The sequence below is a fragment of the Chlamydomonas reinhardtii genome, chromosome 6, assembly GCF_000002595.2.
Source record: "Chlamydomonas reinhardtii strain CC-503 cw92 mt+ chromosome 6, whole genome shotgun sequence".
NCBI lineage: Eukaryota > Viridiplantae > Chlorophyta > Chlorophyceae > Chlamydomonadales > Chlamydomonadaceae > Chlamydomonas > Chlamydomonas reinhardtii.
Window position 1 is genome coordinate 975620 of NC_057009.1, and position 15280 is coordinate 990899.

Sequence of the window (15280 nt, forward strand, 5' to 3'; positions counted from 1 at the left end):
CCGCTGCTGCCGCTGACCGGCTCCTCTCCGCCCTCCTCCCCTCCCGCTGGCCTGCACCGGCTGCTCCGCCACCACCGCCGCCGTCTTGTTGGCGTTGCGCCGCTGCGTGTTGAAGACGCCGCCCGCCGCCCCCCGCTCAAACGCCTCCACCGCCTGCTGTAGCTTCGGCGCCAGCGCGCCGTCTGCCGGCGCCTGCCGGCACACCACCAGCGGCGTGAAGCGATCGCCCGGCGCCACAGGCAGCGGCTCCACCACCGCCGCCTCCACGGCTGCCGACTTCTTGCCCCGGCCCTTGCGCCGGCGCCCGTCCTGGCCCCCGCCCTTGCGTTTTCCGCCGTCCGTGCTGTTGCTGCTCTTGCCGGCGCCTTTTGGTGACGGCGGTGACTGCGGCGGCGGCTGCGGCCGCGGCGGCGGCAGGCGGGCAAAGACCGCGAAGTCGCGGCCGGTGAGGTCTCGCAGCGCGGCGGGGCAGGTGCCGCTGCGCCGCATGTGCTCGCCCAGGGCCGTGACGGCGTCCAGGTCGCACACGAACACCACCGCATCGGCGGCCAGCGGCTGCTGCCAGCTGCCCGGGCCCTCATGCCGCCGCTGATGCGGTTGGTGTTCCGGTTGCTGCTTCAGCGGCTGTTGCTGTTGCTGCGGTCCTGCGGCCCCGCTGCCCTCGGCGCCGCCTGCAGCACCCCCCGTGAGCACGAAGCCCGCGGCCGCCAGGCGCTCCCGCTCCTGGCCAGTGACCTCCCGACAGTCTTTCATAGCACTCGCCCGCGCTTCGGACAGGACAATACAACTTAACACTTGCTACAATATGGTAGATGCCTATTTGGACAGTGTAACGGAAAAAGGGCTTCCCCTGCACGCAAATGCACACATGCATCGTGCATGTCTCCCAATATCCAAGCATCGAAGACCCTGACCCCTGGGACCTCTCATTCTTAACCTTGTCAGCAGATATGGCGCACCTAGCAGCCGCGGGCTGCAGCCCCAGCTGATCCCGCGCATTGAAATTCTACGCCACAGAGTTGTATACGCGTTGGCGCTGCTGCATGTTGCGTGCCTGGCTCATACGCTACCATATGTATCTGAGATGCCTATTCGGGGGTTGTGCAAGCTTCCGTGTGTGTCCTGACCCGAATGCGCATTTGATTTGTCGCGTTGACACCACATATTGTTATGAGACGCAGCCCATCCTACTTATGCAGGCCCCAGTAGGACATTTCCGTTATCCCGGCGACTTAGCACGAGGCCGACGTCTCACCGGCAGCAGTAGCGCCGAGCAGAGTGTTAAGATCCGCCCGCGACCAAGTAATGGCTCCATCTAGTCTATATGATTACATGGAGGGTTCCTGGCGCGCCGGGCGCTCCAAAAAGAGAAAGGTTGCAGAATTGCTTGGTGAATTTCAAACATCGGTCAAAGGCCAGTAAACTATTCGCCCGGCGCGTCAGGGGTCTTCTATGAGGTGCCCCTTATTGGTCTATGCAAAGAAATCGGGCCGGGGCCTGGTCGCAACTGGGAATTGGGGGCGGTTGCCGGCCGTTGCCGATCACATGGGCCGAGTTGGCCACCCCGCACCCCTGCATCTCACACATCCCAATTCAACGCAAAACCACCATCCCATCTATTGAAGCGACACCAGCTGGCGCACCGGCTGTGCATAGCCTCCAGAACTGGGAGTTTGACTCGCAACTACGAAGAAAAGGCTGCGTGGCCCTTATCCACGCTTGCCCGTATTATTAGTTGAGCTTGGCAAGCTTGTGCCTATTGCTGTTTGTAACACCACACAAGATGCGCCACGACCCCACTCCCTCTCCCAATCTCCCATCTGTCCTCGCTCCCCGGCTTCCACCTTCCCGCCCAGGACGTTAAACCTCCACCACAACCTAGACCACTTAGGCCCTAGAGCTGCACAGCACTTAAGCACGTACCGAGCATGAAGGGGCAACTCTCATACCACAAATTCAACCTGTCCCCGAAGTGGGCTTGCTTGGCTGGTTCTCAAGCGTCCAGCTGAAAGTGCAACGCGTCACCTCCCATACACCGCGTACCCCCTCCATCACCCACCGTGCTACTGCGGCGGCGGCGGCGGCCGGTGCAACGCCGGCAGCCAGCCCATGCCAAAGGGCTCCAGCAATCAAATCTCCGCCACATCCCACGGCGGCCGTAACTGGCTGGCACGGCAGCGCTGCGGTGAGTCCGTGACCCCGGCGCGGGCAACCCAGCCAAGCTTTGCCCGACCCCGTGTCCTCCATCGTTGTATGTCACCATTTCCCTTTGAGGTGGCGACGGTTAGGTGCCCTTGCAAGCCCCGAGGCGACAGACACAACCCAGCCATGCCCAGGACGTAGCAACTACGGTACTACGGTTGCTTCTCAAAAGCCGGCGGGGCAGTGCTGCCGTGCCCCCTATGCGAGGAACCCGGGTAACCGCACCAATCTAAACTGGTGGGTCAGTGCATGGGCAGCCGCGGGCCCCGGAAGCACGACAGTGGCAACCACTAGCGTTCAGCCTGCAGCCCCGCTTCTCCCCAACATCTGGTATTCGGGCCCCAAATGTCGTGAAGTGCCCAGGCGGTTAAACGCGCGCCTTGCGCGGCTACTTCCGTTGGATGAAGCATACGACGACAAGCGGATGGCATCATTCGGCTTTTGGACGGGTTTCTGGCAGGTTCGGTCCGTTACAGAGTGGTGCGCTAATGCCGTAAGCGCGTGACCTCGCCGCATCACCGCGCTCACGAACGCCACAATTGGCAACACTGCGTAACACGCCCAGGTCTGACACTGTCGGTTCCTGTTCCACCCTGCCACCCCTTTATTTGCGCCTGGCCCCTTCTGCCGCTACCCTGGCGCAAGAGAGCATGCAATCAATCAAGTGAACAAGTTGCTGTCCGCCGCGGCGTGTGCAACAAGCGAGCCCCGCATGTTCGCATCCCTGAGAAGCTTCACGACGCCTTTAGCCAGTCCTGCTGATCGTGTATCCCACGTGGACGAAGTGTCCCACACACGCACAACCGGTACACGGATGCCCGCGCTCACGTAAAGACATCACCCGTACAGCACCCGTCAACGCCGCACGCCAAGCCATTCACCCCTCACAAACGATTCGGTGGCATGCATGCGTCGCTGCCGTGGGCTTCATGGGCTCGTGCCCAGCAAGAAGCAGCCCTTTCCTCACCGCAACTGCCCCCCGCCCGGAGCTCATACATGGGACGCGCCGTTACATGTTCGGGGAATCGCGCGCACCGGCGGTGGGCTTGTGCTGCTCCTCCGCCGGGGGCTCACGCTGCACAGCAGTGGGAGGCAGCTCGGGGCGCTTGGGCTCGGGCTCGTGGCCATCGCCGGCGGGCTGGACCGCGAACTCCGCCGCCAGCCGGGCAATCACCCACTCCAGCCATTGCTTGTCCTTGTCAGCCAGGCCGCTGATACCAGGGCGGAGCTTCTTGAGGAGGCTCTGCGGACAAGTGCGACAGTGGCGGGTTATTAGTCTCCCGGACGCACGCACGGGCAACCGGATTGGCGGGAACCATGTACGGGGAGCGTCAGCGGTGGGCGCACGCCGCAACAGCGGCTGCCTGCGCGCGCTTGCTGCACTCGAGACGTGTGTGTCACAACAGTCAGCTACAGGCCTACAGCTAGCTGCATGCACACGCAGGACCACACCCAGCGGAACCCCAGCTCACCAGCCCCTCCTTGCGCGTGAGCGCGCCGTCCACGCCGCCGCCAGTCTTGCCGGGCAGGATCATCCGCACCAGCGCCAGCGCGCGGTACTGCCGCGGCGCCATGGCCAGGTAGCCGCGCGCCAGCACCAGCGCCAGCGTGGGGCTGCTGGCCGGCACCGTGCGGCCCAGCACCTGCTGCCAGGCCGTGCAGGACAGCACCCCGCCGCCGCCGCTGCCGCCGCTGCTGCTGTCCACCGCGTCCTCGCCGACGCCCTGCGCCTCGCCCTCCTCCTCGTCCTCGCCGTCATCACCCTCGGCACCGGGCTCTGCTTTGCCCGTGAACGCGGCCTTGAGCCCCGGCATGTTGTCCAGGAAGTCATCGAGCAGGAAGGGCATCAGCCGATCCAGCTCCTCACGAGCCATCTTGTCCACGGAGCTGCTCGAGCGGCGGGCGCCGGGGTTGCTGGAGGCGCTCACCATGTCCTTGACGATGGCGCGATGCAGCGTGATGCCACCCTTCCTGTTGCGCAGATCGGCCAGGCAGGCGCGGACATCAGCCTTGAAGCGCAGCCAGGCCCGCTCGCCGCCGTCGCCGTCGCCGTCGGCGTCGGCGGCGTCGGCAGTGCGGCGGTCGCCGCTCTCGTCGCCCCCGCCGTCGCTGCCGGTGCCCACCACGGCGGCCATGGCAGCCAGGTTGTCCATCTTGGCGGGGTGGTCGGCGAGCGTCTCGGCCAGCATCAGCTGCAGCTCGTTGAAGCTGACTCCCAGGATCTCCTCAAGCTGATTTCACCGGCCATATGGGCGGTGGCGCAGGGCGGGCAAGGTTACACGTACGGTATTAGGACATTTGTTCAAGTGACGCAAGTACTGGGTGCGTGTGCTTCCATGCGTGCGTCCCATATACTGTGTCACCCCCTAAAGTGCCCATCTCGGATGCCGAGACTGCCCACGCCCGCGGAGCTGAGGCGCATGCTGCTGTGACACACACGAGTGAGTGAGTGCAGCAGGCAAGCACGGTAACCTGTCTGGTGCCGGGCCAATCGGTGTATTGTGCGTCACACCGTCCCGCACCCCTTCCTAGGCCACAAACATACGGAGTCACACACGCCATCAAGGACTACCATACTCGCACCTGCATCAACGCCGCCTTCAGCTCGGGCTCGTCGTCTGCCATGCCACCCACCGCCATCAGGATGCGCCGCTGCTGCTCGAGCTCAGCCTGCAGCAGCGGGAGCACCGGTTGCATGCAGGTAGTAGCTCACCGTTGGGAAGTAAAACACTCCACCCCTCCCCTGCTTCACAACTGTGTCGCCGGGTGTTGTTGTCCTACATCGCGCAGCCCCCTAATGAGGCCCTGACTGAGTATGAGGCCAATCACATGCAGGATCTCGGGCAGGCCGGGTCATGGTGGGTCAGGCCCATGTGTGTATGTCAACTTACGATGCGAGTTTTGTTTGTGATGGCATCAACACGCGCCCGGCTAAGGTCATGTTCAAGGTCCTCCTGTAAATACGGTACACACATCAGTCACGTGCCGCCTGCTGGATGGCCGCCCCCCTGCCCCGAGTATGGGCATGGCAACGTACGATAAAGAAGGTTGCGTGCTCATCAAGTACGACCTCACCTTGAGTTGCTGGCCAAACTCATAAAGCGCAGAGCTGAATACACGGATGCCGCCGCCGGCCTTGCTGCGGGAGGCAGGCAGCAGCGGGCCGGTGGCGATGGTGAAGGGGCCGGGCCGGGTGACGGACGGCGTGACGCGGCGGCACGCCACGACCGGTCGGGGAGCCAGGGCGCACCCGCTGCTGGCAGCAGCGGAGCGGGCGCTGCGCAGGCTGCTGGAAAGCTGCATATTGGATGGGCGGCTCGAACGGGACGTGGAGTGAGGAGGCAGCACCTGCGTGTGTGTGCGAGTGCGGGTGGTGTGGCAGGGGCGTGCGCGTGTGAACCGGTATGTGATGTGACAGCGACAGCGCAACAGCTCCTGCGTGGCTTGAGGCCCTGACACAACAGAAATTATGGAAGCCACAGATGTGGCACCAGCGTTCAAGGGGTTCAGCACACATAGCGGCAACCCAACGCGGGCGGCATATGGGTGCGCTGAGATGGCATGGATGGCCAGACGGGCAGTGAGGCAACTGGTGTACCCTGTGCACAAATTGATGTTCCCGCACATCTCTCAGCCTCGACATCGCTGCAAAATCTACCCGGCGCAGCGTGCGCCACCCCTGACTGCAGTTGACGCGACCCCGGTCCAAAGCATCCCGGCATCCCGCGCAAACATCCCTGACGGCAGCCCGGCGCTAACCTGCTCAAGCGTCGCGCGACGGTAGCAGGCTAGACGTGATGACGTAACCGCGGCCTGGATGACGTAGGCAGGCAGGGCGCCACAAGCGCAGCAGCGAAGGCTCTGTGCGCCAGGCAGGGCAGGACGTGGCAGGAGGCCAGCAGCGAGGACAGCAGCGGACCACCACGCTTGTGTGTATGTTGTTATATGCAGTCTTCAGTAACAAAGTGGATTGAGTACTGTATGATGACTTTTGGACTGGGCATGAGGCGATCCGATTGTGCAAATCGAAAAGCTTCCGCAACGGACGGCGGTTGGGCACCGTGCCGAGGGCGCACCAGTAGTGTTTTGCTGAATTCCGTGTAAGCCCCCAACAGCCTCTATTGCAAGAACGCAAGTCCTTCGGCAGTCCTAACGCTTCTTCCCGCAGCGGCTGATGTGACTGGTGAGAACCCTTCGTAACATGGTTATAAGGCGTATGGAGTTCCACTGCTTCTCCTTGCATAGGACAGCTCCGTTCATTTGCTGCGCGCCCTCGCCGGGTTGCCGCGGGCACACCAACAGTCACATCAAGCAAGTTCAGCTCCAGGTCCCCAACTGTGCATTCTAAAACTGCAAATAAGTACCAGGAATGCACTGGGCTTGTGATGTCTGGCGAACGACGCGGGTCGGCGTTGCATCGCTAGAAATTAGAATCGACGTGTTGTTCCATGCCTTCCTGCACCGCTTTATAACCTGAAAGCTTTGCCGATAAAGGTGTCACGTAGTCGGTTCTGATGCGTTATCAGAACACAGGTTACCCCATCCAGAGCGGGCGCGCAAAAGGTCGCGCAAGCAGGCACCCCTGCGCGCAAGCGAATGTTTCCGCCGTTGTTCACTGCCGTGTGCCCCTCGCAACCCCCAGTCAACTGATACAGCAACACACAGCACTAGCTCTGCTATGCGCATACCGTACGCGACTAACATATGTGAACGCCGCCTGCCAGTCCAGCACACCAGGCAACACACGCCACAGTACGACAGACGCCTCCCACGCACACACCAACCATCTCACACATCCCAATTCAACGCAAAGCCACCATCCCTTACTCGACACAAAGCTGCAGCACATGCGGCACCATGCGGGCATCTGCTGCGGCCAGCCACCACCACCACCACTGACCGCAACAGCCACCTCCGCTGGGCCCCCAGCAGCACTTGCCCGCTGTCAAGGCGCTTGAACACTGCAACGGCAAGACTCTGCTGCGACCTCTTTCCTACGCCGGGCCCGCGTGCAGGGCCTTATCCGCGGGCGCGCTTGGCCGACGACACGCCCCGGCGCTCCCCCACCGGCTGCACCGCCACCTCCGCCACCGCCTCCACCTGCTTCCGCTTGCGCTGCTTCACCGCCTCTGCCGGCGTCAACGCCACCAGCTGCTGCTGCTGTGGCTGCCGCACGGCAGCCCCGCGGGCCCGCTGCACCGCGCCCGCCCCTACCGCCACCTCCGCCGCCTCGGCTTCAGCCTGCTTCCGCTTGCTCTTCCGACGCGCCACCGGCGCCACCGACTTGCACCTCTTCTGCCGCTTCTCCGCCTGCAGCGCCGCGGCGCTGCCGCCCAGCAGCTTCCCCGCCGCCTCCGGCTCCGCCTCTGCCTCCATCCCCTCCTCCCCCAGCCCCTCCGGCCCCGGCAGCTGGACCACATCCCAGCACCCCTCCGCCTCGCGCACCACCTCCCAGTCGAACAGCGCCTCTGCCGCCTTGTCGCCACACGCCATAATGCTGCGCCGCATCAACGTCGCCTCGCTCGGACTGCCCCGCGGCCGCGGCTCCGCCTCGTGCCGCGCCACCGCCGCCTTGTGCGCCCGGTCCAGCTCCGCCGCCTTGCGCACACGCCACAGCGCGTACGCCTCCGGGTCGCTGAACGCCTTGGGCCGGTTGCGTGTGAACTCCTTCCGCGCGCCCACGCGCCAGCGCTCCACCGCCGCCACCACGCAGTGCCGCACCCAGGCCGCGGAGCCGAGGCGGCGCAGGTCGCCGGACAGGGTGGCGCAGGGCTCGGTGCCGTGCGCCACCAGCCGCGTGTTGAGCAGCAGGGTGGTGCCGTGCAGCGGCGTGAAGCGCAGGTGCAGGTTGCCCAGGCGGAAGGCGCCGCCGCACAGCTCGCCGGCGCCCACCAGCAGCCAGGTGATGAAGGACAGAGCCGGGTCGTCCTGCGCGCGCGGGGCAGGCGGGCAGGGGGGGGGAGGGAGAGGGGCAGGAGGAGGTGGGTTGGAGGTGCAAAAAGGGTGCGTGTGTATACCGGTACGTGTCATGGGGGTTCAATGTAGTTCCCGTCTTCCGCTCGCCCTTCCCCGCCACCCGCAGCACGCCCCGCGCCTACCTGGTCGAAGTGCACTCGGTTGTAGTAGTTGAGTGTGTAAGACATGGAGCAGAACGGCCCCGTGCCGGCGCCGTGGTGCCTGCAGGGACCAGGGAGGGGGCCGGAGGGGGGGGGTTAACTTTGAACCTATCCAGAGGGGTGGGGTGAGAGAGCAGGCGAGGTAGTGGCCGGTGCTGGTCCCAAAGGCCCCAACAGCGGCAGCTGTGGTAGTGCCTGCACCGCCCTTGCGGCTACTACTCCACTCCCCTGATCCCGGCCCCCGCGGCGCCACTCACTCCCTGCCCCTGCCGTGCTCCCGCAGCAGGGTCATGTGGCGCGGGTGCTGCGCCTCCAGCAGCGCCGAGGCCGCCGCCATCACCTCCCGCATGCGCGCCACACGCGCCGGGCCCTTGGTGGGCTCCAGCAGGTGCGCGTAGCTGAGGCGCGGCGGAGGGGGAAGGAGGCAACAGGCAGGCAGGGAGAGCAGGGAGAGGAGAGGGACATGGATCAGGCGTCAAGCTGGAGGGCTTGGGGTTCAATCCAGTGTAAGCGGCAGATACGTGTACTTGTGTGCTGTGCGGCCTAGGCCCCCGCAGCTGGATCAAGTGCCAGTCCCACGTCCGTCCCACGGCATGCGCCACCCACTCACAGTCCGGGCGCGGCGGTGGGCGTGGTCTTGGCCCACACCATGCCGGTGGTACCCAGCGGCGGCGGCGCCACCCGCACCTGCCTCAGCTGCCGCTGACCGGCTCCTCTCCGCCCGCCTCCCCTCCCGCTGGCCTGCACCGGCTGCTCCGCCACCACCGCCGCCGTCTTGTTGGCGCTGCGCCGCTGCGTGTTGAAGACGCCGCCCGCCGCCCCCTGCTCGAACGCCTCCACCGCCTGCTGTAGCTTCGGCGCCAGCGCGCCGTCTGCCGGCGCCTGCCGGCACACCACCAGCGGCGTGAGGCGATCGCCCGGCGCCACAGGCAGCGGCTCCACCACCGCCGCCTCCACGGCTGCCGACTTCTTGCCCCGGCCCTTGCGCCGGCGCCCGTCCTTGCCCCCGCCCTTGCGTTTCCCGCCCTCCGTGCTGTTGCTGCTCTTGCCCGCGCCTTTTGGTGACGGCGGTGACTGCGGCGGCGGCGGCTGCGGCCGCGGCGGCGGCAGGCGGGCAAAGACCGCGAAGTCGCAGCCGGTAAGGTCTCGCAGCGCGGCGGGGCAGGTGCCGCTGCGCCGCATGTGCTCGCCCAGGGCCGTGACGGCGTCCAGGTCGCACACGAACACCACCGCATCGGCGGCCAGCGGCTGCTGCCAGCTGCCCGGGCCCTCATGCCGCCGCTGATGCGGTTGGTGTTCCGGATGCTGCTTCAGTTGCTGTTGCTGTTGCTGCGGTCCTGCGGCCCCGCTGCCCTCGGCGCCGCCTGCAGCACCCCCCGTGAGCACGAAACCCGCGGCCGCCAACAGGCGCTCCCGCTCCTGGCCAGTGACCTCCCGCACAATGCTGCCCTGCCCGCAGCCGGCCGCACCAGTGCTCATGCAGCTGCTAACGCTGCCGCCGCCGCACTTGCGGTCCCGCTCGCTGCCGGGGCCGGGCCCGCCGCCCGCGGACCGCTCCGCCGCCCTGCCAACTGACACCCCCGCCGCGTCGTCAGCTGCGCCGCTGCGGCAGCTGTGGCCGTCTATGGGCGCCTCATCGGCCTGCATTGATGCGGCGGTAGCGACGCCCCCTGCCAAGGCCACTGCTGCACCAGCAGGGGTAGCAACCGGCTGCGGCGATGGGCCTGACGCTGCGGCGGCGGCGGCGGTGGCGGGCATGGACGAGGCGGCGGCTGCCGCTGCTGCCGCGGTGGGGTTGACGTAAGCCCATGTGTAGCAGTCCTGTGAGGTGCCGGAGGCTGGAGCAAGGCAGACAGCGCCGCCTGAGGCAGGCCGCTCGGTGCGCGAGCCCCGCGTGCGCGTCTGCAAGCGCGTGCTGTTGCTCGCGGCTTGCGGTGCGGGCCCACTGTAGGCGCCCGCAGCACCGGTCGACATATGCGTTTCGCCGTCGCTTACTCGCCCCGTCAGCACGTCCAGCTCCAGGCGGTCACCACCAGCGGCTGTGGGCTGGCTGCTGCTTCCCGAGGTCATAATGTCGCGGGGCTGCGGCTCCACGGAAGCGCCGTGAGGGCTGTGGCCTGGGAACTCGGCCAACGGGGCGTGTTGGCGCTGAGGGGCCGTGCCGCTCCGAACCCTGCGCGGTGGCGAGGACACAGTCAATGGCCCAGGCGCAACTTGATGAGCTCCAAAGAATGTGTGAACTAATGCATGGCATTGAGTCGAAAGGAAGGGCGCTTACGTGACATTGAAGTGTGCATCGCCAGCGGGGTGCTCAATGGGCGGGTCCTTTCCGCGGTCTTGCTGTGGCTCGGGACCGTAGTCATCCAAGAACCTGGGTTTAGCTTTTTTTGGCGGCATGGATTGAATGCAGGATTCTCAAGGATGCTTCCCGCCAGGCTTCTTTGCGAGAGGGCTCTTTTCCCTGTCTCACTTAGAGTGCATGTGCATGCGGTATCAAGCAATATACAATGGTGCTACAAATTATTAATTTATAATTGTAGGGCAACGCTCGTCGCGAAAGCTGTCGGCTGTCGGCTGTTGGATTCAGCGGATTGCCCGCTGCCCTGGCATGCGCTCGAGCGATACACCAGTTATAATGCAGCCAATCTATAGCGCTGATGTAAACACTTCAGGATAATACTATTGTCAGTTCCTGTAGCTGCAGGATTAAGCCATGGGAAGGAATGCACCTGCCGTCTCGCCCCATACCTACTCCTGTCTGCTCCCGCCAGCTCCCGGCCCCAAGCCCCGACCCTTCAGGCCCTCCGCAAACCTTGAGGTTACAGGGCAAATGAAGATGGACACGCAATCAGCGCACGGACCGTGCATGCGTGCTATGCGTGCCACTTTGCCTGTTTCCGCTTCCGTCCACTGCCCTTTCTGCGTAGTGTGTACACCGTACAGCGCCAAAAGCTTTCTCCTTCAGAGGGAAGACCAGGCCAACCATTTCCAGAGCAGCATCACCAATAGGAACCTAAATATTCATAACTAGTCAAAGCACCAGCCGTTGACACGAGCACGTGCTGCGTTGCTCCTCCCCCCTGTTATCCACATGTCCAAACCCACTTCCGTCTCCTCTCTCACATACCGCACACACGTGCACACTATACACTGTGAGCTTAGTTCAAAATAAGAGCACTGCTTTGCTACAAGCTCCAGTCACCTCGATCACAGCCACATTGTGAGCTACGTACCTGCGGTGAGCGATCCACTCAGGGCTCCTATCTTAATGTCTCCAGACATTAAACGGCCATTTTGGCCATTTTCCAGACAAACGGAGGGGGGGGTTCACGCACGCTTTTGAACAAAACAAGCGGTGTCTGAGGAGAGGCAAACTCTACCATAGTGACATATATATTTTGTGGAAAGTGAGGGAATGTCATGGTCTTTTAGGAGATTTTCGGCGATCTGACGAGGATGAAGGATACCCCGATCAAGTCTTCCTTTTTGCAGATGCGCAGAGCCGGTGACGAGGATTTGCCGGGGATGCCGCATTTTCAGTCACGCAGAGTTGTCAGGGGTGCAAAGCCCGCTGCAACTCCTTCCACAGTCCATGGTCCAGCTAACCCGCGCACAGTGAAGAAAAGCTGAGACGATAGAGGTCAGGAATGAACAGAAGTCAGGGATGGACCCCGTGCACGGGCGGAACCGTGGAGCTGCGGAGGGGTTGAAGAAAACAGGCAGGGACGAGGCGCGCGGGAGAGGGGGTATACAGCAGCCTTGACAGCAGCTTCGTATTGGAGTGCACTGAACCACTCGCACTCAGGGCGGGGCTGCTGTCAAGCTCAACCATGCTACTCCTCCATGCGTAGGGGAATCAACAAGAACGGGACCTGGGAAAGGACCGGGGAAAGGACCGGGGAAAGGACCGGTGAAAAGGACCAGGGAATTGACCGAGGAATGGGGAGCCATCACGGGACATTGACTAGGACACAGTGATATTAAGAATTCAACATGAAACACATTACATTCTGCCGTCGGCACACAACAAATGGAGAAGTGGGGCACAAAATTAGGAGCAAACGATAATGTTTTCGTGAGTAGCTGCGGGGCTACAGTGTCAATAGTGTTTTAGTGCATCTGGAAGCTGATCCCCGTTCAGCGACGGGGTCTTCGGAGCAGAGTACCGACCGCTTACTGGGTCGGCTGTACCGGCCCGTCCGGCCGGCGTGTGGTGACGTTCTGGTCTTCTTGTGGTCCCGGAGCCCGTTGGCCCCCGACGACTCTTCCTCAACGTGACTTTTGCACGGGTGCTAGAACGGTCCTCTACGCTGGGCATGCATGGGGATTTGGGGGTGGGTTCAGCTGGCGCCGGATTCCCATCTCAACTAGACACCGCTCCCGACTAGGGGGCAAGTTGGCATGCGGAGGTGGGGACCGCATGCTACCATAGTGCGGGATATGATGGTGCGGGAGATGATGTTGTTGTTGACTTGTCCTGCGCGCCCTCCTCATGCAGACCGAACTGTCCATCCGGGCGATGCAAGAGGCATGGGCTGGCATTGCCGGGCGTGTGATTTTGGACGGTTGCATGTGCGGCCTGGTGGGCAGCGGCTTGGAATGCCCTGTCTGCGGTTTCTCCGCCTAACAACATGCGTGTGTCATGGCAAACCTTGTACTGCTAGGGACGCATGCAGGGCGTCAAGCATTCTGGAGGGCGCGGGCGATGCAAGAGGCATGGGCTGGCATTGCCGGGCGTGTGATTTTGGACGGTTGCATGTGCGGCCTGGTGGGCAGCGGCTTGGTATGCCCTGTCTGCGGTTTCTCCGCCTGACAACATGCGTGTGTCATGGCAAACCTTGTACTGCTAGGGACGCATGCAGGGCGTCAAGCATTCTGGAGGGCGCGGGCGATGCAAGAGGCATGGGCTGGCATTGCCGGGCGTGTGATTTTGGACGGTTGCATGGGCGGCGTGGTGGGCAGCGGCTTGGAATGCCCTGTCTGCGGTTTCTCCGCCTGACAACATGCGTGTGTCATGGCAAACCTTGTACTGCTAGGGACGCATGCAGGGCGTCAAGCATTCTGGAGGGCGCGGGCGATGCAAGAGGCATGGGCTGGCATTGCCGGGCGTGTGATTTTGGACGGTTGCATGGGCGGCGTGGTGGGCAGCGGCTTGGAATGCCCTGTCTGCGGTTTCTCCGCCTGACAACATGCGTGTGTCATGGCAAACCTTGTACTGCTAGGGACGCATGCAGGGCGTCAAGCATTCTGGAGGGCGCGGGCGATGCAAGAGGCATGGGCTGGCATTGCCGGGGCGTGTGATTTTGGACGGTTGCCTGTGCGGCCTGGTGGGCAGCGGCTTGGTAGAGGCTGCATACGGCCCACACCAGCGACTCCCAAAGCTTCCAGCGCTGTAATCACATGGTACCATGTGTTTGCGCGCGCGTTCTACACGCCAGGCATACCGCATCAACCTACAGGCCCCGTGCGGATGGGCGCGCCGCGGCCCTGTCCCTGTTTATGGTTCCTGACATTGCCTGAGCACCCAGTGCCCCTGCCGGCGGCAGAGGCTGCATTCCGCCCCCACCAGCGACTCCGAAGCTTCCAGTGCTGTAATCACATGGTACAATGTGTTGGGGCACGCGTTCTACACGCCAGGCATACCGCATCAACCGACAGGCCCCGTGCGGATGGGCGCGCCGCTGCCCTGTCCCTGCTTACGGCTGCCAGCAGCAGTGGCTGCATACGGCCCACACCAGCGACTCCCCAAGCTTCCAGCGCTGTAATCACATGGTACCATACGTTTGCGCGCGCGTTCTACACGCCAGGCATACCGCATCAACCTACAGGCCCCGTGCGGATGGGCGCGCCACTGCCCTGTCCCTGTTTACGGTTCCTGACATCGGCTGAGCACCCAGTGCCCCTGCCGGCGGCAGAGGCTGCATACCGCCCCCACCAGCGACTCCGAAGCTTCCAGTGCTGTAATCACATGGTACAATGTGTTGGGGCACGCGTTCTACACGCCAGGCATACCGCATCAACCGACAGGCCCCGTGCGGATGGGCGCGCCACTGCCCTGTCCCTGTTTACGGTTCCTGACATCGCCTGAGCACCCAGTGCCCCTGCCGGCGGCAGAGGCTGCATACCGCCCCCACCAGTGACTCCCCAAGCTTTCAGCGCTGTAATCACATGGTACAATGTGTTGGGGCACGCGTTCTACACGCCAGGCATACCGCATCAACCGACAAGCCCCGTGCGGATGGGCGCGCCGCGGCCCGGTCCCTGCTTACGGCTGCCAGCAGCAGAGGCTGCATACGGCCCACACCAGCGACTCCCCAAGCTTCCAGCGCTGTAATCACATGGTACCATGTGTTTGCGCGCGCGTTCTACACGCCAGGCATACCGCATCAACCTACAGGCCCCGTGCGGATGGGCGCGCCACTGCCCTGTCCCTGTTTACGGTTCCTGACATCGCCTGAGCACCCAGTGCCCCTGCCGGCGGCAGAGGCTGCATACCGCCCCCACCAGCGACTCCGAAGCTTCCAGTGCTGTAATCACATGGTACAATGTGTTGGGGCACGCGTTCTACACGCCAGGCATACCGCATCAACCGACAGGCCCCGTGCGGATGGGCGCGCCACTGCCCTGTCCCTGTTTACGGTTCCTGACATCGGCTGAGCACCCAGTGCCCCTGCCGGCGGCAGAGGCTGCATACCGCCCCCACCAGTGACTCCCCAAGCTTTCAGCGCTGTAATCACATGGTACAATGTGTTGGGGCACGCGTTCTACACGCCAGGCATACCGCATCAACCGACAAGCCCCGTGCGGATGGGCGCGCCGCGGCCCGGTCCCTGCTTACGGCTGCCAGCAGCAGAGGCTGCATACGGCCCACACCAGCGACTCCCAAAGCTTCCAGCGCTGTAATCACATGGTACCATGTGTTTGCGCGCGCGTTCTACACGCCAGGCATACCGCATCAACCT

The 15280-nt window shown here is 63.7% G+C and overlaps 3 protein-coding genes across 3 annotated transcripts in view; all 3 read right to left on the reverse strand.

Annotated features, from left to right (window-relative positions):
• The window catches only part of CHLRE_06g255700v5 (uncharacterized protein), a 4756-nt gene extending 3283 nt beyond the window's left edge, over positions 1 to 1473 (reverse strand). The window contains exon 1 of the mRNA XM_043062695.1: positions 18 to 1473. Coding sequence (XP_042923401.1) covers positions 18 to 753 — 736 coding nt within the window. The 5' untranslated portion in view covers positions 754 to 1473. The remainder of the gene's footprint in view (positions 1 to 17) is intronic.
• A 1187-nt stretch (positions 1474 to 2660) lies between these two features.
• On the reverse strand, positions 2661 to 6193 carry CHLRE_06g255750v5 (uncharacterized protein). Its single transcript, XM_043062696.1, has 6 exons — positions 5923 to 6193; positions 5278 to 5550; positions 5094 to 5156; positions 4786 to 4872; positions 3675 to 4433; positions 2661 to 3445 (listed from the first exon to the last, which is right to left on the reverse strand). Exons 1-6 carry the CDS (start codon positions 5935 to 5937, stop codon positions 3212 to 3214), a joined length of 1431 nt encoding a protein of 476 aa, XP_042923402.1. The 5' UTR covers positions 5938 to 6193; the 3' UTR covers positions 2661 to 3211.
• A 94-nt stretch (positions 6194 to 6287) lies between these two features.
• CHLRE_06g255800v5 (uncharacterized protein) lies at positions 6288 to 10983 on the reverse strand. Its single transcript, XM_043062697.1, has 5 exons — positions 10597 to 10983; positions 8929 to 10491; positions 8576 to 8716; positions 8301 to 8379; positions 6288 to 8130 (listed from the first exon to the last, which is right to left on the reverse strand). The coding sequence occupies exons 2-5, from the start codon at positions 10386 to 10388 to the stop codon at positions 7222 to 7224; spliced, it is 2589 nt and encodes an 862-aa protein (XP_042923403.1). The 5' UTR covers positions 10389 to 10491; positions 10597 to 10983; the 3' UTR covers positions 6288 to 7221.
• Positions 10984 to 15280: the final 4297 nt, after the last annotated feature.